This window comes from Neofelis nebulosa, chromosome 18 (genome assembly GCF_028018385.1).
Source record: "Neofelis nebulosa isolate mNeoNeb1 chromosome 18, mNeoNeb1.pri, whole genome shotgun sequence".
NCBI classification, from domain to species: Eukaryota; Metazoa; Chordata; class Mammalia; order Carnivora; family Felidae; genus Neofelis; species Neofelis nebulosa.
In genome coordinates, this window is record NC_080799.1 from 38,917,408 (window position 1) to 38,938,557 (window position 21,150).

The window sequence follows — 21,150 nt, forward strand, 5'->3', positions numbered from 1 at the left end:
CACAGGGATCACTACTGATTTATGTTCCCGATAAGAGTCCAAGGCAAGCTGTTTTCCTTCTCCAGTGGGGTTTTGCTCCACATCTGGATGGGAGCCAGGGGAGCCACACACAATCCAAAAATATTGGGGAAATGGACTCTTCCAGTGATGGGAAGCTGTGGTATGCGAGCGTGGTATTATATCCACAAACCTAACTACTGTCAAAACAATGAGCTCCTTTGACTAACTTCAACAAGAAATTTTCTCCACGATTTGAGAGCTTTGAATAAAAAACTCGCATAATATTTGGGAGTATTCCACTTGTTTTCTAAATATAAGCAATGTATTAATATTATTATCACTCATAACTCTGTTAGAAACAGTCTCTTCCTTAGAAAAGAAATACACAGGTCGCCTAGCAATAAAAAACAAAGGAAACTAAATGCAGTGAACACACAGAGATGATTTACTCTGAGCAGTGAATCTGGTGTTCCCAACGCAGAAATGCTTCCCAAATTAAAAACAAATTCAAAAAGCGGCAACAACAACAAAAAAAACCCACACACAGTGCTCACGTGAATATTCTTTCATCGTTAGGTCTTTGAACGAGGACAGCAGCCTTCGTTTTAACTAATTGCCACATTATTCCCGCTTACCTCCCGAAGTTAGCTGTTGTCTCTTTTCTCCTGGGTTACAAATGGTCTGATTAATCCAACAGACATGTGTGGTGAATGCCATGGCTGCCGAATGCTCAGAGATAGGCTTTTACTGTGCAGAAGACGTATTTGTGATCTGTCTACTCACAGGTATTGACAATACCCCCCCGGGCAGGATTTCTGTAACATTTCATTCAGCAAAACGAGAATGAATCTCAATCTTGGGAGGCTTTAACTTGGCGGGACCGCAGAAGGCATTTGCAGAGGTGCTTTCTGTCATTTGAAGGAACACGGGAGACAAAGCCGTGAGATGCTGAGATCTATTTTAATTTGGATGAAGCAATTTGCCATAATCTGTTCGTTTGACAAAGCCTGTACCGGTGTCAATTTAGCTTTTATCAAGCAGCCAGAGGAAAAAAAGGCAAATAATTTATATAAATAATTACCTTATCGAGTGCGGGTACACAGCAAAGTTTCAATTGTTAAATCATTCATGATCTGGCTAACAGGTGGCTGAAACAGCAAGCTCGGAGAATTGCCTCTCCAGGTAGGAAACAAGGCAAGTGAGATAAATTAGCTTCAGAGGCTGGATGGGTTTCCCATGGTTCTCTGGGGCTGCTGCAGCTCCTGAACATGAAACTCTCAGAGCGGGGTTGGCAGTGGTGCACAGGATGGGTACAAGATGCAAATGCACCGGTCACTTCACTTCCACCCTGTATCTATCGCTGTGGGTACAGATGGTCGGCGCTGGGGCCATCTGATTTTGAGAGTCAGCTACCACACTTGGAAGGCTGAATCCCAATCCTTTGAGCCACTCCCCACACAAACCTTGAGGACAGGTGTCATCCGGACCTATGGATCATGTGCCTGAGCTGGAACCCACCCCAAACTCCCATCTATAAGAGACCAAAGGAGAACCATTCAGAAATAGGTTGTCCAGTCACTAGGTTAATATGAACATTCCCAACTAGCTTAAAAGTCCCAAGAAGATGCCTTCTATGAAAGAAAGGCAAAGGGTAGACATCTGTTTGAGGAGCAGTCTGAATGGCTCTTTACACGAGGGTGCTCACAAGTGGGTAGGTACTGATGAGTGTGTTCCTGGTAATCAGCCTTGGCCACAGTCACACCACTAGTATACCATGACAATGGACACCCAACTCTGCCTGAATCCAGGTCTTGTCACTGAATACATTGTTGCTTAAGAATTCTGTAAAACCAGTACTAAGGATGAGGGTTTGCCAACAATAATGAACCTTTGGGAAATGCTTCTTCAACCCTAGTAGCAATTACCAAGGGTGGGTATGATATATATCCTCGGGCAGGTGTGCCCATAGAAGTGGTTCTGGTATGTTTGTTTTTCTATAACAAGCAATTAGGCATGAAGATCCTATACTGCATGCAAAAACAAACAAACAAACAAAAAACCCAAGGAGACAGATTGAAAATATGTAGTGTGTTATTTGGTCCTAAAAACTGCACTTTGTAAACATTCCCCTCCCCAATTCTCCAGGAGCAATAAAATAGCTTCTGGCATGACAGTGCTTTTACATCAATGAAAACATGATTTAAGAAAATGGTGTTTTTGGAGTGAAGCAGGTGTTTACATTACCGTGTTCAAATGAGCTGGGCAAGGCTCTTTTCCCTTCCATGGAGGCAAGCTCAGCTTCCCATCCTGACTCTCTGCACTGCACTGGGAAATGTGCTCTTTGAGGAGAAATAAGGCAAGGGGAGGAGGGGGCCACTTCTGTGGTTGGGCACATTTTGGTGCAAGAAGCACCAAGAACCACCCCCCCCCCCCCCAGTGCTTGAATTACACGTCACTGGATGTTCTTACTCCCACTTCTAAGCTGTTCACTCCCAGCCGTGCAGACTTTGAGCTGACTTGGCTCAGTTTACAAAGCTGGGTCCCCTAGGAACACACACCTGCTACATTACATCAAGTGGTCCCCTTTATAGTCCAGGAATCAAACAGGATCTTATTTTTGGCCCCTGAAATGTTCAGGTTCGGTCTGAACTCAGAATAGCTTTTTTTCCCCCCCATTTTAAATCCACGTTAGTTTGAGAAAGCAAATGAAGTCCGGATGAGTGCTCAAAAAAATTATTTTTTCTAAAATAAGGTTCTCAGCCCATTGAAGGATTTCTCTCTCATCCCCGCCAAGGGCTACAGGAAGGTAGGCATGGCCCCAGAGTTAAACACGGGAGCTGCACCAGGCAGTTTGTTGGTCTTACAAAAATGTGAGCATTAAAAAGTACTTTCTGTCAAGGCTGTCATAGGACTTGGGGTTTCTAGGGAGCTCCCCCAGAACAACTGCCTCACTGCCTTTCAGAAACATCTCGTCTCGGCCTCGTTCTCTGCCTGTGTACACACTGGAATCCCAGGGCAACGTAGTTTATTGTTTTAATATCTGTCTAACACAAAGCAAACCATCCTCTAGTGACTCCTTATCTGTCATATGTACTTCTGTGAAAGAAATATCAAGACAAATAAGATGTTTGGGGGCACACCACGGGATGGTAGTTTTTGCAATTGGCAGCCTTTTGCAGAAGCGAGACCCCCATCTGCAAAAGACTAAAGCCACTATTCTGCATTGAGATTAATAACCAAAGTGCCAGGAGAGCTAGACGGCAGCCGCCTGAAATGTGGCTGCTTCATTGCAGATTCTTTCCTGTAAACAACTGAGGATGTTCAACTAGTGGGCTTTCCCACCCCCCCTGGAAATTGTTCTTTTTTTTGGTTTTGTTTTAAAGGGACAAAACAGTAACAACAAAGTGGTCTAGGTAAGGAGCTAACCCTGTTGGGGCAGTAGTGGGGCATGGATTGAAAATACAACTAAACCTGTTGAGGAAACTGGTGTCCAGGTGAAATAACTACATTAACATAAGCTGTGCCGAACCGTGGGAAGGCAGGGCTGATGGAACAAGGCAGAGGAGACGGTGCTTCAGCCGTGGAGAGGCTGACTCTGGGATTTGGAAGGCAGAGGGGGCAGCTGGCAGCTGTGGACAGTCACAGTTCACTAAGTCAGGACCTGTGCTGTGACTGAGGCGACAGGCAGGGCACGGCACATTAGGTGTCTCAAAATCTCCACGTCCCTGGGTTCAGGGAAATAGGATTTTAGCAGGCAAGTATGTCTATGTATAGTGCTGGATGATGGTGAAACAGCAATATTTAACGGACCAAGAGGCACCAAAAAGCTATGTGAACAATGTAAGTCTCCCATCAGGTGTGGTCCCCAAATAACCCTGTAATTTGTTTGCAATTCTGAGACATTAGCACTACGTATCTATTATCTGTCTTGCCCACTAGAATGCAGCACTCGAGAGGCTGACTTAGGGACGCCTTGCTCATGGAGTATTTATAGTGCCTGGAACTGTACCCGGAATACAGAAATAACTTGATAAAGACCATCAAAGAACTGATAAATGAGTGAAGAATAGAAGGGATCATTTCAGACGATGACAGAGGGGACACAGGTATGTTGTCATCATAATCCTGAGCCACAGATGTCGAAGAAGCAAGGCACTGATTCCTGATTAGAAGGATCCACTCCAGAGCACCTGTTCAACCAGAAGTTGTGGGAGGAGCCAGAAGAAGCCCAGGCAAATGATGAGGCATCCTAAGTTAATGGAGTCTCACCATGTATCCCAGGGAAACTGAGGCAGGTCTTGGAGAAAGCCAACAGCACCAAAATAATGCCTCCAAATCCACCTTTGTTTGTTGATGGTTATGAGGGCAAAACTAAGTCAATCCATGATCTAGACTGAATTCATGTATATATCTTACTGTGATGTGTACCAAGAGAAGGGTATTCTGTTTATGTGCCTACTTTCCACTATTGGTTTTAAACTGTGATAGAATGGCAAAAATGCAAAAAGCTCAAGGGGGTACACACTGAAAAGAAGGTTCCTTTTTCTCTCCCTCCCCAAGTCCTGGTGTCCTGCCCTTTCAGGTAAGAATGTCAGCCTAACAAAGGGGTTGGTAAACTACGGGGCCCTCGGGGGCCACACAGGGCCCCAAGACTGCTTTGGTCAATAAAGGGTTAATGGAAGCACAGCCAGACCTATTCATCTATGTACCGTCTGTGGCTACTTTGAAGCTATAGAAAGAGTTGAGTACTTGCCAAGAGAAAGCAGACGGCCCATAAGGCTGGAAATATTTACTCTCTGGCCTTTGGAAGAATAATTTTGCCAACCCTGGCCAGACGCATCAGACGGGAAAGAAACGTCTCTGTAGCGTCCCAGGGATGGGAAAAAGGAAGCACAAGGTTGGCCTGAAAGCTGAAGCTGGACAGCTGCCTAGAAGCTGCACTTGACCACTCCCTTCTCAGACATTTCCAGGAGGGAAGCATGTGGCCTCTTCCATCCCCCACCCCGAACGCGTGGGTAAATTTAGACACTAGTTAAGATGGAAGGCTTGGGGTGGAGTTAGGCTGGGTTTGAAGGTGATCTGGTTGGGGCATCTTAAACAAATTTCTCAATCCTTCTAATCCTAAATTTTCTCAAACGAAAAGGGACATAAAAATCACATTGATTTCATAGTTTTCTTGTGAGGATTAAAGGAGAAGGTTCATGTGAAGAGCTTAGCTGAATGCCTGACATATAGTAAGTGCAAAGTAACTCTTACTCAATATTAGTATTGTTACTATTATTTTTATTATTAGTTCAGGGCTGGAACAAGCTTAGAGCCAGTTAGGTGCTCATCTTGGTGCAAAATATAAGGGGAGGTGGTGGCTCTAGTAATCAGGATAAATCATATTTCACTGTAATTTTTTTAAAAATTAAATTTTTATTAAAAAAATCCATGATGAAAAGACTCTCAAACTTTAAAAAAAGATGTGCTATCCTGAGCATATGGGACCCTAAGGTTAAAAAAAAAAATCAATAATACTCATCTTGCCTTCATGGAAAATTTTGATATTTTGCTCATCGTTGATTTTTTCCATTAACTTCAACTTTTAAAAATATTGCATTAGAATATTATTTATCTTGGCTACTGAGTTTTTTTGGCTGAAGTAAGTCCCTCTCTTGTGTCACCCTCATCCCGGCTCAGATTATTCTTCCTTTTAAGTGATTCCTCCAGAAAATATTAGTAAAGACCTTTCCAGAGCCCCACAAAGCTGAGATACTAGAGACAGAGAAAGAACACATGGGTTTTTAAACCAGTATGTCAGTATCACAGTGACCTGTACGTGTACTTTCCATCAACTGTGCTCAGTCTAATGACATTTTCTGTGTTGGGCAGAAGAAAGAGGAAGCCATAAATTAATTTAGGCTGTTACTTTAATTACAGAAACCAATGGAAGTTCTATCAATTACTTAAAAGTAGAAGAGAGCAGGCCTGATTTATGTATGTTTCTGCCACTTAAATCATTGCTTTATGAATTCCACACAATTACTTCCATAAAATCTACAATCAATACATCAATTAAAACCATGCTACCACCGCTTGCCCTTGAGTTTCATAAAAGTGAATAAACGAGGAAGCGATTTTGCATTTTGATAACATTTAGCATCCTGAGACTGTGGTATCAGATTCTGCCTCCCCCACCCCCCACTATGGTCAGGTGTAAAAATTTCAGGGGGAGTTAACAGTCATCCAGTCATCTTCCTTTTCCTTTAGGATTTGTTCCTCATATGGATCTAAAGTTCATCTGTGGTTTCCATGTCACTGTGCGAAAATGCACTTGTTTGCACTGATAAGCATATGGAACCACCCGCAGAATGAGGCTGGAAAATGTTTCTCTGACTGTTGACAAATAAAACTGTATCTCTGGTACTTGCTATGGACCAAATAGTATCCACCCCCCCACCTCCCCCCAAAAAGTTGTATGTTGAAAGTCTAATTCCCAAAGTGATGCTATTTAGGGAGGAGACCTTTGGTTGGTAATTAGGTTGAGATAAAATCATGAGGTGGGGCCCTCATGAAGGGATTAGTGTCCTTATAATAAGCGACACCTGATGGCTTGCTCGCTCTGTGTAAGGACATAGTGAAAAGGTGAACATTCAAGAGCCAGAAAGAGAAGGGTCATCAGGAATGACCCTTGCTAGGACCCTGATCTCACATTTTCAGCCTCAAAAACTACGACAAAATAAATTTATGTTGTCTAAGCTCCCCCAGTCTACAGTATTTGGTTATGGCAGCCTGAGAAAAGTAGTAAGAGTGCCGAACAATACCCACACCGGACCCGGATTTTGTGACCTAAAGTGGGATCTAAAGCCGGTAGAAGATGATACCGATATAGTTGCTCGTGTATTTAATAATGTATAGTGGAACCTAAGCAAGATCCAATGCCCCAAAAAGGAAATATGTTTGCAATACCTGGGCGATTCCTAGGTTATTCTCCCTGATGAATAATTCTCTCTCAATGGGAATTACAGATAAAATCAGAAGAACCCAGAAGAGAAAGGGGCAGATACATACTGGAAATCCACAAGAGGTAATGTCCACGGGATGATTAATGTGGTGAATCTGACGCTCCTCATGAGGAGAAAGGCAAATGGAAACAAGAATAAACTGAGAGGCGATTTTTCACCCAACCAGTTTTCAACATTAAAAAGAGCACAGGTGGAGCCAAGATGGTGGAACAGAATGGAAGCTTTTTGTTTTTTTTTTTTGCTTCTTGCATCCATGAAATACAGCAAGATCAACACTAAACCATCCTGCACACCTAGAACACTGATTTGAGGATTAACACAACAATCTGCACAACCTGAACCACAGAACTCAGCAGGTACATGGCACGGAGAGGTGAGCTGGGGGAGAGAGAAGCCGGCAGAGGGCAGGGAGCTATTTTGTTTGCACAGAGAGGACAGAGACAGGGAAGAATTTGGGAAAAGCACCTCCCCGCCGCGCAAAAAAAAAAAAAAAAAAAAAAAAAAACAGCTGGAGAGACAGGAAAAGGGCAAACAGCCGCAGGGACTGAACTAAAAACAGAGGGAGGAGAAAGGAGAGGGTTTAAATTCTGTTAAGACGCTGTAAACGGGGAGCGCAGAGTCTGAAACTCCTCACCTCCATACCTGGCGGTGCTCTGGTGGGAAGGGCGAAACCTGGGGCCTGATGCGTGTTGTGATTTTGCATGATCCCTCCAACGCTGCCGCTACACGAGATCGCATGAACCTTCCTTGGGGCGGGCTGGCGCCCAGCCGCAGTCTCTGGCGACGGCAGCAGCAGAGTCCCGCCAACGTTCCCGGGTGAGACCGGCACCCGGCCATTGCTCGGGGAGACCCTCCCGCAGAGGAACTGAGCGGGTCCGAGACGCGGTCCCTCCGAAGTGAGGGGTCGGGAAGCACAGCCGCGACGGAGATAAAACTCAGCAGGGAGGTGCCGCCGGCAACCTGACGGCTTGGTCACGGACAGTATAAAAGCGGGAGCGGAGGAAGCCCGAGACAAAGGTCGGGAGCGTGATTGCTGGTCGGGAGAGCAGCTACACTGCTACACTGGGTAGTTGTGCGACGCCATGGTCACTATTCCTGCGCATGCGCATACACACCTACAAGCAGCACAATACTCCACCCCGGTAAGTTGGGCAGCGCCATCTAGTGGAGAACGGAGCCATTACACTAAGCCCCGCCCAACCAGTCCAACCTCGTTCTTCAGGAACACAAGTCTCTCTGCCTGCTTTAGTGTACTGACTATAAAGTGCTTCATAGTTTGACTTCTAGGGGAAACCGAAGTAATTTCAATCGTATTTCAGTCTGTTTGCTGGTCCATCTATTCGATTTCCTTTTTTTTCATTTCGTTTTCTTGAATACAGAGAGAAAAAATTTATTTTTATTTTCAATTCTTATTAAGAATATTTTTCTTTGTTTTCTACTATATTTTTTTACTTTGTTGTAAATTTTTCAAATTCTATTTTACTTCCATCATTTCACTTTATTCTATTTCATTGTATTCATTTTTTCAAATTTTCCAACGTTTTCCTCCCCCCGTTTAATCTATCAAGCTCCTTTCAATAACCAGACCAAAACACACCTAAAATCTATCATCATTTATTTGATTTGTGTGTGTGTTGTTTTTAATTTTTTAATTTTAACTTTTTTTTTTACCTTATCAATTCCTTTTCTTCCTTCAGAATGATGAAATGAAGGAATTCACACCAAAAGAAAGAGCAAAAAGAAATGACAGCCAGGGACTTAATCAACACGGATACAAGCAAGATGTCTGAACCAGAATTTAGAATCATGATAATAAGAATACTAGCTAGTGTCGAAAAGAGATTAGAATCTTTCTCTGCAGAGATAAAAGAAGTAAAAACTAGTCAGGATGAAATAAAAAATTCTATAACTGAGCTGCAATCTCAAATGGATGCCACAGTGGCAAGGATGGATGAGGCAGAACAGCCTCTCCTTATGGAGAATAATAAAGCAGAAAAAAAAGAGAGAAACTAAGGCAAAAGAGCATGATTTAAGAAATAGAGAAATCAGTGACTCATTAAAAAGGAACAACATCAGAATCACAGGGGGTCCCAGAAGATGAAGACACAAAAATGGGTACAAGGGTTATGTGAGAAAATCATACTGGAAAACTTTCCTAACCTGGGGAAAGACACAGACATCACAATCCAGGAAGCACAGAGGACTCCCGTAAGATTCAACAAAAAACAACCATCAGTAAGGCATAGCATTGTCAAATTCACAACATACTCAAGCAAGGAAAGAATCATGAAAGCAGCGAGGGAAAAAAAGTCCTTAACCTACAAGGGAAGACATATCAGGTTTGCAGCAGACCTATCCACAGAAGCTTGGCAGGTCAGAAAGGAGTGGCAGGATATATTCAATGAACTGAATTGAAAAATATGAAGCCAATAATTCTTTATACAGCAAGGCTGTCATTCAAAATAGAAGGAGAGAGGGGCGCCTGGGTGGCTCAGTAGATAAATATCCAAATTCAGCTCAGGTCATGATCTCGTGGTTCATGAGTTCTGGCCCCGCATCGGGCTCTGTGCTGACAGCTCAGAGCCTGGGGCCTGCTTCAGATTCTGTGTCTCCCTCTCTCTCTGCTCCTCTCCCACTCACACTCTGTCTCGCTCTCAAAAATAAATAAACATTTAAAAAAATTAAAAAAAAAACAAAATAGAAGGAGAGATTAAAAGTTTCCCAGACAAACAAAAATTAAAGGAGTTCATGACCACTAAACCAGTCCTGCAAGAAATTTTAGGGGGACTCTCTGAGAGGGGAGACAAGATTACAGAAATACATACATACATACATACATAAATATATAAATACATAAATACCCAAAGCAACAGAATAGCAAGAACCAGAGAACACCAACAGAAACTCCAACTCTACAAGAAACATAAAATAAACTCCTATCTTTCAGTACTCACTCTAAAAGTCAATGGACTAAATCCTCCAATCAAAAGACATATGGTAACAGAATGGATAAGAAAACAAGATCCATCTATATGCTGTTTACAAGAGATCCACTTTAGACCTAAAGACACCTTCAGATTGACAGTAAGGGGATGGAGAACCACCTACCATGCTAATGGTTGACAAAAAAAAGCTGGCATAGCCATACTTATATCAGACAATCGAGACTTTAAAATAAAGACTATAACAAGAGATGAAGAAGGGCCTTATATCATAATTAAGGGGTCTATCCACCAAGAAGACCTAACAATTGTAACCATTTATGCTCCAAATGTGAAAACACCCAAATATATAAATCAATTAATCACAAATATAAAGAAACTCATTGACAATAATACCATAATAGTAGGGGACTTCAACACCCCACAGATCATCTAATCAGGAAATGATGGCTTTGAATGACACCCTGGACCAGAGGGACTTAACAGATATATTCAGAATATTTTATCCTAAAGCAGCAGAATATACATTCTTCTCAAGTGCACATGGAACATTCTCCAGAATAGATCACATACTAGGACACAAATCAGCCCTCCACAAGTACAAAAAGATCAAGATCATATTGTGCATATTTTCAGACCACAACACTATGAAACTCAAAATCAACCCCAAGAAAAAATTTGGCAAGGTAACAAATACTTGGAGACCGAAGAGCATTCTACTAAAGAATGAATGGGCTAACAAGAAGTTACAGAGGAAATTAAAAAGTACATGGAAGTCAATGAAAATGATAACACCACAGCCCAAAACCTCTGGGATGCAGCAAAGGTGGTCATAAGGGAGGGAAGTAGATAGCAATCTAGGCCTTCCTTAAGAAGGGAGAAAGGTCTCAGATACACAACCTAACCCTACACCTTAAAGAAGTGGAAAAAGAACAGCAAATAAAACCCAAAACCAGCAGAAGATATGGAATAATAAAAATTAGAGCAGAAATCAATGCAACTGAAGCCAAAAAAACCACAGTAGAACAGATCAATGAAACGAGAAGCTGGTTCTTTTAAAGTATCAAAATGGATAAACCACTAGCCAGTTGGATAAAGGGGGAAAAAAGGAAAGGACCCAAAGAAGTAAAATCAAGAATGAAAGAGGAGAGATCACAACCAACACACCAGAAATAAAAACAATAAGAGAATATTATGAGCAATTATACACCAATGGGATGGGCAGTCAGGAAGAAATGGACAAATTCCTAGAAACATATACGCTACAAAAACTGAAACAGGAAGAAACAGAAAATTTGAACAGACCCATAACCAGTAAAGAAATCGAATTAGTAATCAAAAATCTCCCCCAGAACAAGAGTCCAGGGCCAGATGGCTTTCCAGGAGAATTCTACCAAACATTTAAGGAAGAGTTAACACCTATTCTCTTGAAGCTGTCCCAAAAAATAGAAATGGAAGGAAAACTTCCAAACTCTTTCTATGAAGCCAGCATTACCTTGATTCCAAAACCAGACCCCACTAAAATGGAGAGCTATAGACTAATTTCCCTGATAAACATGGATGCAAAAATGAACAAGATATTAGCCAACCAGATCCAACAATACATTAAAAATATTATTCACCACGACCAAGTGGGGTTTACACCTGGGATGCAGGGCTCGTTCAATATCTGCAAAACAATCAATGTGATTCATCACATCAATAAAAGAAAGGAGAAGAACCACATGATCCTCTCAATAGATGCAGAGAAAGCATTTGACAAAATATAGCACCCTTTCTTGATAAAAACTCTTAAGAATGTAGAGACAGAAAGATCATACCTTGAGATAATAAAAGCTATATACGAGAGACCCAATGCTAATGTCATCCTCAATGGGGAAAAACCGAGAGCTTTCCCCCTAAGGTCAAGAACAAGACAGGGATGTCCACTCTTGCCACTGTTATTCAATATATTATTGGAAGTCTTAGCCTCTTCAATCAGACAACACAAAGAAATAAAAGGCATCCAAATCAACCAGGAGGAGGTCAAACTTTCACTCTTTGCAGATGACATAATACTCTATATGGAAAACCCAACAGATTCCATCAAAAAACTCTTGGAACTGATCCATGAATTCAGCAATGTGGCAGGATATAAAATCAATGCACAGAAATCGATTGCATTCCTATACACCAACAATGAAGCAACAGAAAAAGAAATTAAGGAATTGATCCCATTTACAATTGCACAAAAAACCATGAAATACCTAGGAATAAATCTAACCAAAGAGGTGAAAAATCTATACACTGAAAACTATAGAAAGCTTATGAAAGAAATTGAAGGAGACACACACACACAAAGGAAAAATATTTCATGCTCCTGGATAGGAAGAACAAATATTGTTAAAATGTCAATACTACCCAAAGCAATCTACATATTCAATTGCAATCCCTATCAAAATAACACCAGCATTCTTCACAGAACTACAACAAACAATCCTAAAATTTTTATGGAACCAGAAAAGACCCTGAATAGCCAAAGCAATCCTGAAAAAGAAAACCAAAGCAGGAGGCATCACAATCCCAGACTTCAAACTGTATTACAAAGCTGTAATCAGCAAGACAATATGGTACTGGCAGAAGAACAGACACTCAGATCAATGGAACAGAATAGAGAACCCAGAAATGGACCCACAAACATATGGCCAACCAATCTTTGAAAAAGCAGGAAAGAATATCCAATCAAATAAAGACAGTCTCTTCAGCAAGTGGTGCTGGGGAAACTGGACAGCAACATGCAGAAGAATGAACCTGGACCACTTTCTTACACCATACACAAAAATAAACTCAAACTGGATGAAAGACCTAAATGTAAGACAAAACGGCATTAAAATCCTTGAGGAGAAAGCAGGCAAAACCCTCTTTGATCTTGGCCGCAGCAACTTCTTAACACGTCTCCTGAGACAAGGGAAACAAAAGCAAAAATGAACTACTGGGACCTCATCAAAATAAAAAGCTTCTGCACAGCGAAGGAAACAATCAGCAAAACTAAAAGGCAACCAACAGAATGAGAGAAGATATTTTCAAATGATGTATCAGATAAAGGGTTAGTATCCGATATCTATAATGAACTTATCAAACTCAACACCCAAAAAACAAATAATCCAGTGAAGAAATGGGCAAAAGACATGAATAGACACTTCTCCAAAGAAGACATCCAGATGGCCAACTGACACATGAAAAAAATGCTCAACGTCACTCATCATCAGGGAAATACAAATCAAAACCACAATGAGATACCACCTTACACCTGTCAGAATGGCTCACATTAACAACGCAGGCAACAACAGATGTTGGCGAGGATGTGGAGAAAGAGGATCTCTTTTGCATTGTTGGTGGGAATGCAAGCTGGTACAGCCACTCTGGAAAACAGTATGGAGGTTCCTCAAAAAGCTAAAAATAGAACTACCCTACAACCCAGCAATGGCACTACTAGGTATTTATCCAAGGGATGCAGGTGTGCTGTTTTGAAAGGACACATGCACCCCAATGTTTATAGCAGCACTATCAACAATAGCCAAAGTATGGAAAGAGCCCAAATGTCCATCGATGATGAATGGATAAAGAAGATGTGGTATATGGGGCACCTGGGTGGCTCAGTCGGTTGAGTGCCTGACTTTGGCTGAGGTCATGATCTCGTGGTGAGTTCAAGCCCCACATCAGGCTCTGTGCTGACAGCTCAGAGCCTGGAGCCTCCTTCAGATTCTGTGTCTTCTCCTCTCTCTGCCCCTACCCCTCCTCTCTCTCTCTCATTCTCTCTCTCTCTCTCTCTCAAAAATAAATAAATATTTTTTAAAAATTTTTAAAAAGAAGATGTGGTATATATATACAATGGAGTATTACTTGGCAGTCAAAAAGAATGAAATCTTGGGGCGCCTGGGTGGCGCAGTCGGTTAAGCGTCCGACTTCAGCCAGGTCACGATCTCGCGGTCCGTGAGTTCGAGCCCCGCGTCGGGCTCTGGGCTGATGGCTCGGAGCCTGGAGCCTGTTTCCGATTCTGTGTCTCCCTCTCTCTCTGCCCCTCCCCCGTTCATGCTCTGTCTCTCTCTGTCCCAAAAATAAATAAAAAAAAAACAAACAAACAAAAAAACAAACAAACAAAAAAAAAAAACGTTGGAAAAAAAAAAGAATGAAATCTTGCCATTTGCAACTACGTGGATGGAAATAGAGGGTATTACGCTAAGTGAAATTAGAGAAAGACAAATACCATATGACTTCACTCATATGAGGACTTTAAGAGACAAAACAGATGAACATAAGGGAAGTGAAGCAAAAATAATACAAAAATAGGGAGGGGGACAAAACATAAGAGACTCTTAAATATGGAGAACAAACAGAGGGTTACTGGAGTGGTGGTGGGAGGGGGGATGGGCTACATGGGTAAGGGACATTAAGGAATCTATTCCTGAAATCATTGTTGCACTGTATGCTAACTAACTTGGATGTAAATTAAAGAATAAATTAATTAATTAAAAAAAAAAAAAGAATGTTGGGATGGAACCAGCAATCCCAGGTTTGGGAAGCTGGATGTGGGATCAGAAGCACTTGTATGTCAGGGCACATGTGAGGATATTTGCTGCAGGCAGAAGTGGTATGTGGAATGACTGTGGCCAGAGGACAGCTCAATGAGCATTCACACATGGGACAGCATGAAAACAGCCAGACAGCTGAAAGGGAGGTAGTCACAAAATATGATTAATATGTGTAATGTGCCCATAATATGTATGTGTACAGTCCCCTCTGTAGAAAAGCAAACAATTAACACCTCCATTCCATGTGTGTTTGTCCTTCTTTGCATCCTATTATGGAGAAAACGTGTTAAGAGATTTTCCAGGCAACCAACAGGGGGTTGCTTTCACGTTGTATGTTTTGGGATAAAATGGGGATATTATTACCACATCATTCTACACATATGTGAGTGTGTGTGTTTATTAGCATGCTTCTCCAATTACAGTGAGCACACATCACATTTGTCATTTAAAATCTATTCATGAAATTGTAAAGTAAAGAAAAAAAACAAAGTGGGTAACATTAACCTACTACTTCTTATAGAAATAAGGGCCCGTGACAGCTGGCTTTGCTAATCCAAATGAGAAAGTGACTTTGCCATTTATGAAACCTTGGATCTACCTCTTGATATTTCAAATAATAAAAAGGGGAGGTAATGTTCTAATTTGGAAGAGAGGTGACAGTTTCTCTCCTTTCCTATTTTTGCCCAGAGTCATTTCGGATAATATGCAGGTGCTGTATGCAAACAGCGCTGACCATAAAGCTGGTGACTCTCCCTGAGGCAGGAGCCTCCAGACCACTGGCCCCAGGGCTGCGTGGGCAGTGAGCAAGCCCACCAGCTCTGCCCCCGCTTTCAACAAACCTCGCTGTTGAGGGGCTGGTTGTGGGCTATGCAAAGCAACCACAAGGCAATTAAATTATTTAAAATTAGTTCAGAACTAACAAATCAGCTCATTGAATTCCTTTAATTTACTTGATGAAAAGTTAATGTTTTAAGACAAAAATATTAATATTAAATGTTTTCCACTTGGTACAAGGTGATCTTCCCTAATTCTCAGGAGTTTTTGCCTTGACTTCATTTGTCTGCCAGAAAGTAGGCTCACTTTACAGTCTGGATGCTAGTGGTTCATCAGAACATGTGAGAGAATGTGTGATGTTTCATGATACAACTTGAATTGGGTTTTCACACCAGGATAAAGGTCAGGATGAGGAGGAAAAACTGGGATCAGTTAGGAAGAATGGGGAGAATCTGTTGGATTAGGTTCTAATGACACAGAGCCATGAGTGGAAATCTCTCTCTAAATGCTTTCACGGCTTGGGTCATATTAGGATGATTCACTTAAGTAGGTGGAAAACCCATTATGCAAAAGTGCATCTTAAAAAACAGATAACCTCAAGTAGGAATTATTTTCATTACAGAGGAATTCAGCAGGGTTCCTTTAAAAACCATCTCCCCTACTGCATTTAAGGGTGTTATTTACAGATGATTAGCTATTTGGCTAGGCAGAGGGGCAATTTAAGTCTAAAACATCCAAGGCCAGTTAAAGATCCATGGGGGGAAAAACACCACAAACTCAGAAGTAATCATGGAAATCAGTGAACACACAGGATCCAATTTACCAAACTGTAATTTATACACACCTTTCTTCAAGAGTACAATTCTTAGATAGCCATGAGAAATATATACATTTCCAGGTTAAAAAGCAGGTGTCTCCTATAAGACTTCTGAGAAGTAAGGAACCCTCAGCTTTTGGGAAGAAGGCTGGATGGATTCTTAGACAAAAAGAGGCCACACCATTCAGACTCCAAAGACAAGAGATGTGGCTCTCGGCCATGTGTATGTCAGAGCCAGAGAGGATATGAACTTCATGTGGCCATGTGCATGCCCCTGGTGTGTGTGTGTGTGTGTGTGTGTGTATGACATAGATAGAGAGACAGAGGGCAAGCAAAAATGGCCCTTTACATGCTAGCAGGATTTTGTTTATAGAACATAGGGTGTGAATTTGCTCTAGAGCCTTCACCTTAATCTGGAAGAGAAAATCCAGATGTTATACAGAAGCCAGACAACTTGCACACAGTCGAGTCCTCAAAGGTGTTGCTCACTTGGACAACTAAAGCAGAGGACCTGAGCAATGTGTCTCAGGGAGGAATGGATTATCTTGGCATTCAGGACTGTGGCCTCAAGATGGAAAAAATCTACAGTCCCTCTGGTGACCCACGTGGGGAAGCAGAAGGCTCATGTAGTTGTCTGTCCTTACGAAATACTAACCGAGCTTGTCTGTCTGGGTACTGTTGCTTAAGGGATAGACAAGTGAAGATTCTTATTGTAAGAAATTAGTTTTTGCTTTGTTATGGGGTAGGAGGAGCAGCTATTTATTAGTGGTTGTTTCCTTAGCACTACTCTGTACAAGGACATTTCTTTAATATTTCTGAAAAATTCCTAACCAACCTAAGTGCCCAACCCTGAAGGGGGGGCAGATTAAAATATAATATCATGAAATGATAGAATATTATGAGGCCATTAACATATTTTCAGAAAGTGCACATGACATGATAATAAATGAAAATAATAGGATGAAATTGTGTAGGTACTATGATTGATTACGCAATTTAAAAGTGAAGGGTATTGGACACACATTATATAGTTTCTATCATTATTATAAATTTTTACTTCTAAAGTCAGGAAAAAAAATGTATAAACCGTGAAGTGATATTACCATTTTGTATTTTCAATAATTAAACAGACCCTTTATATCTGAGATCAACACACCTTTTCTGTAAAGTGCTAGAAAGACAATATGTCAGGCTTCATGGACCATCTCTGTCTCTGTCACACATTGTCTTATGCTTTTGTTTTGTTTCTATAATCCGTTGAAAAATCTGAGACTCATTCATAGTTCACAAGCTTTACAAAAACAGGCTGTGGGCTGTGGGTTGGATTTGGCCCCTAGGCTGCAGTTTGCCGACCCCTGCTTCAGATGACATTGTTTCCTCTGTATAATTCCCCCACTTTAAATATGAAGAATTTGTGACATCTTTCCATGTTTGACATTTATGACACACAATTTCCCTAAAGCTGCCTTAGAAGAGCTACCAATTCAAACCAGCCAACTTGGAATTCATTTGTTTTGTTCACTTCTGAACAGGGAACTGAAACGGAAATGTGTATTTCATATGATCACTGAAAGCCATGCTTTCCAATATGGTAGCCATTAGCCCCATGTGGCTAATTAGACTAACATTAATTAAAATTTAATTAAATAAAAAATTCAATGCCTGTGTTCCACGAGTCCACGTACTGGACAGTGCAGATAAGGAACATTTCATCTTAGTTCTATAGGACAACGATGTTACAGAAAACAAAACAAACCAACACTCTGGAATCCAACCATGGTAAGTTTTGAATCACCAATGTTCCTTCTGAAACTAATATTTATAGAGGAGGTGGGGGATAGGGACAATGGAATGATGATGATATTTAGGGTCAAAGGGAGTCATAAAAGCAGTCAAACGCTGAATAATTTCCCAGGCTCCAAAAACCGATCTACCACATTGTATCTGTGTGATCCTGGGTTATCACTCCGTCGTGGTGCCCTCCACTCCTCCGCTGTAAAACAAACGTTATAATACCTACCTGGTGCAGACTTCAAGGATGAAACGAGGTTCACATGTGAAAATGTGTACTAGTGTCCTAATTCTATGACATAACATGCACACACATTTACACCGCCCAAAGGGGGCAACTTCCATACATTTAGAAATAACCACTTCTTGCCAGTATGTTTAGATTCTTGTATCTCAGGGACACAGAAAGATACCCTGAATTTAATGAGTGCCCACACTGCTATTGAAGATACGAGGCTGGTTGGGAGGAACACAGGCTTCCCCTACAACCTGGTGCCTTCAGAAACTCTCAGGTTTGTCACAGGCATGTTTCTGGCTCCGGGTGACTGCTTCTAACCTGTGCCCCACAGCAAAGAGTTCGGTTTTTGTGAGCCTTCGGGAATTGAGATGCTTGGGAGGACTCCTCCCTGTCTCATCTTCACATGATCATCGTGTGCCTCTTGCCTCTGCTTTCCACCATCCCTCTTCTCTAACTGGCTTCTAGCAGCCCACCTTCCCCTGTCCCCACACTCACTTTTGAGCACTGATCCCAAAGAGGACCTGTTTGGCAGTTAAGGGGATTTCATCACCCCTGAAATACATGAGAAAGTCTCAGCTGTGGCCAGGGGTCTTTTTGAGGAGAAGCAAACCAGCTCGGGTAACCATGATGGAATCCATGAGAACTGTAATTCTTCAACCTGTTCTAGGAACTGGGGTGGGGGTGGGGCATTCTCCACCCTGAAGCATCCATCCCAGGCAGAGAAATCCTTGGTTCTTCCACACCAACATTGTGACCTACCTTCCATATTTACTTTTGGGCCTTCTCCCCACTTGATGGCCACATTCATATCTATTAAAGTAGCTTTTATTGCTATTTCCCCCACCCAGTTACATGGGGGAGAACCACATTCTTCTCTCTCCTCCCCCTGCTCAATAGAATCACACAGCAAAGGGCAGAACAGCCTTGCAAACAAGTCGCTGTTTTCCAGGGAGAAAATGTGCTGGGGAGTGACATCCAAGCACCTGTTGCTAGGGGAGGGTGTCGCTTGGATGGCCTGCATATTTTACATACATCCATTATTTTCATATTAATTTGCAAAGCTGGGATAGAAGGCAGGCAGTGAGCTTTAGACCCCCCCTCCCCCCACCATCATGCGCCTTCCCCCCCAAATGAATGCCCCATGTCCCATCCATTGGACCTGATCCTGACAGGTCTTAACAAAGGATGACTGGGGCATCCGGGAAGTGAGCATTCAGATGTAATGAGTGAAGGAATTAGATGCTAAGGTGACAGGGAACACAGAGACATGCTTATGGGAACCAACTTCACCTTGTGGAGAGCCAAAGGGAGCGTGGAGCAGAGAGGGAGGGGAGGGGAACTTACATGGCAGGGAGGGTGATTGGACTCAGATTTATGTCACAAAACAGGAAGAGAGCCACAACAGTGGGCTTACTTGCGGAAGTATATACAAGTGAACTGGGGGCACTGTACATGGAAGATCCCTCCTGGTTTGCCTGGCACAACAGCACCGTACCTATGAGAGAGAGACAGATGGCATCTGGTTGGGGAACAGGCACACTGCACCTGAGAGTTCACGGCAACGCAAACAAGAAAGGCAGAGACACGAACACATAGCCACATCCCCGTGCCCATCGTGGGAACACCCACAGGAGCCCCATCTCAGCCGAAGGGACTCGGAAGCCCACCCTCCCCAGCCCTCCAAGAAAACGTCACTCCTTGTCATCCGGGCTTTGCGTAGCGGTGTCTGGCAGGCCCCAGGACCCGCCTTCAGATCAGTGATGGTGGCAGTGTGGCATACTTCAGAGGGAGCCTAAGAATTATCAGAGGGAAGTAGATGATAAGCCTGGCTCAGACACCACTTAGCTGTGTGATCTTGGTAAGTCACTGTACCTCTCCGTGCCTTGGGATTCCCATCTGGAAAATGGGGTGAATATACCTACCTCCAGAAAGGGTCGTGAATCGTATGGCTAGAGATGCGCCCAACACAGGGGTTGCCACCTAATCATCACTTAGCAAAGGGTCAGCACGTGCAGGGCTTTGTTTGGAGAAAACTTTTCCTCCCCCACACTTTAGACCTTCTGAATTCGTTCTTCAGGGGAAGAACAGAAGTACAGCAGGGAGGCAATGAATGCAACTTTCACCTTCCAAGTGACCCATCTGGGGGCCCACGCTGGGCTTGAGGTGAGACAGTCTTTGGCTTCTGCGGTTTCCCACTTGTTCCCAAAAGCTCTCAGGCTTCCAGTGGGAGAGCTGTCTCACCAAGCCTGCAATTCAGAGCTGACTGTCCTCTGCCTGATTTAAAGCAAAGGGCACCGGGCTTCTCCTGGCACAATGGAATTTTACAGCGGGGAAGCACGGTGGAATCTGGAGATATCTCCTCAATCTATGATGTGTTTTGAACATCCACCCACTCTGAGGATGAGCAGGGTCAGGAATCCTCAGGGTATCAAATCCGTTCTCCTGCTGCTGCAAAGCTCACACTCAGAGACTTTGAAAAGGATGAGAGACACGTCTGAGGAACTGTCAGCCTATTACTGACGACAGAAATGGGCTCCTGTGTTTTCTGTTCACTTGCCTGGCTGGGCAAGGGCAGTGCCTCCATTTGGTTTTGGATCCGCTACCTATCGCCACAGCCAGAAGGCTTCCCCCATGAGAAGAAGCCTGCCTTACGCTGAGCTCACCTACATATGCTTGGAGACTTGCCCCCCCCTTGCTCACGAAGGGGTTCTAGAATCCTAAAGTATCTTTCCCAAGGCCAAAGGAAGTGTAGTTAAAACTTGCAGCGTGAGTGGGGGTTTGCCAAGCAGAGAGGGATTGCCATGTGAACCATTACGAGGCTGCCATCTTTCGTGAAGTGAAAAACGAAACACAGGTCCATGACCTCCGATCCACCATCCTTCAGGTATGGAGCCAGGATGCATGGATCCCATGAGCAGGGCTGAGAAGGCTTCTGCAGATGCCACTCCTACCCTCTGTTCCCTGTGTTTCCCTGGGTTTTGTACATGATTTCCAGGTAAAGCAAAGCTCT

The 21,150-nt window shown here is 42.7% G+C and overlaps 1 protein-coding gene across 43 annotated transcripts in view; it reads right to left on the reverse strand.

The window, feature by feature from the left end:
- RBFOX1 (RNA binding fox-1 homolog 1) overlaps nucleotides 1-21,150 on the reverse strand; it is a 2,070,746-nt gene that overhangs the window by 65,506 nt on the left and 1,984,090 nt on the right. For 32 of the 43 annotated variants that reach the window (XM_058711245.1, XM_058711261.1, XM_058711260.1 and 29 more), the window contains one exon: nucleotides 19,555-19,635. The exons of the other annotated variants lie outside the window; for them this stretch is intronic. In XM_058711245.1, the coding sequence (XP_058567228.1) occupies nucleotides 19,555-19,635 (81 nt within the window). The remainder of the gene's footprint in view (nucleotides 1-19,554; nucleotides 19,636-21,150) is intronic. 43 annotated transcript variants of the gene reach the window in all.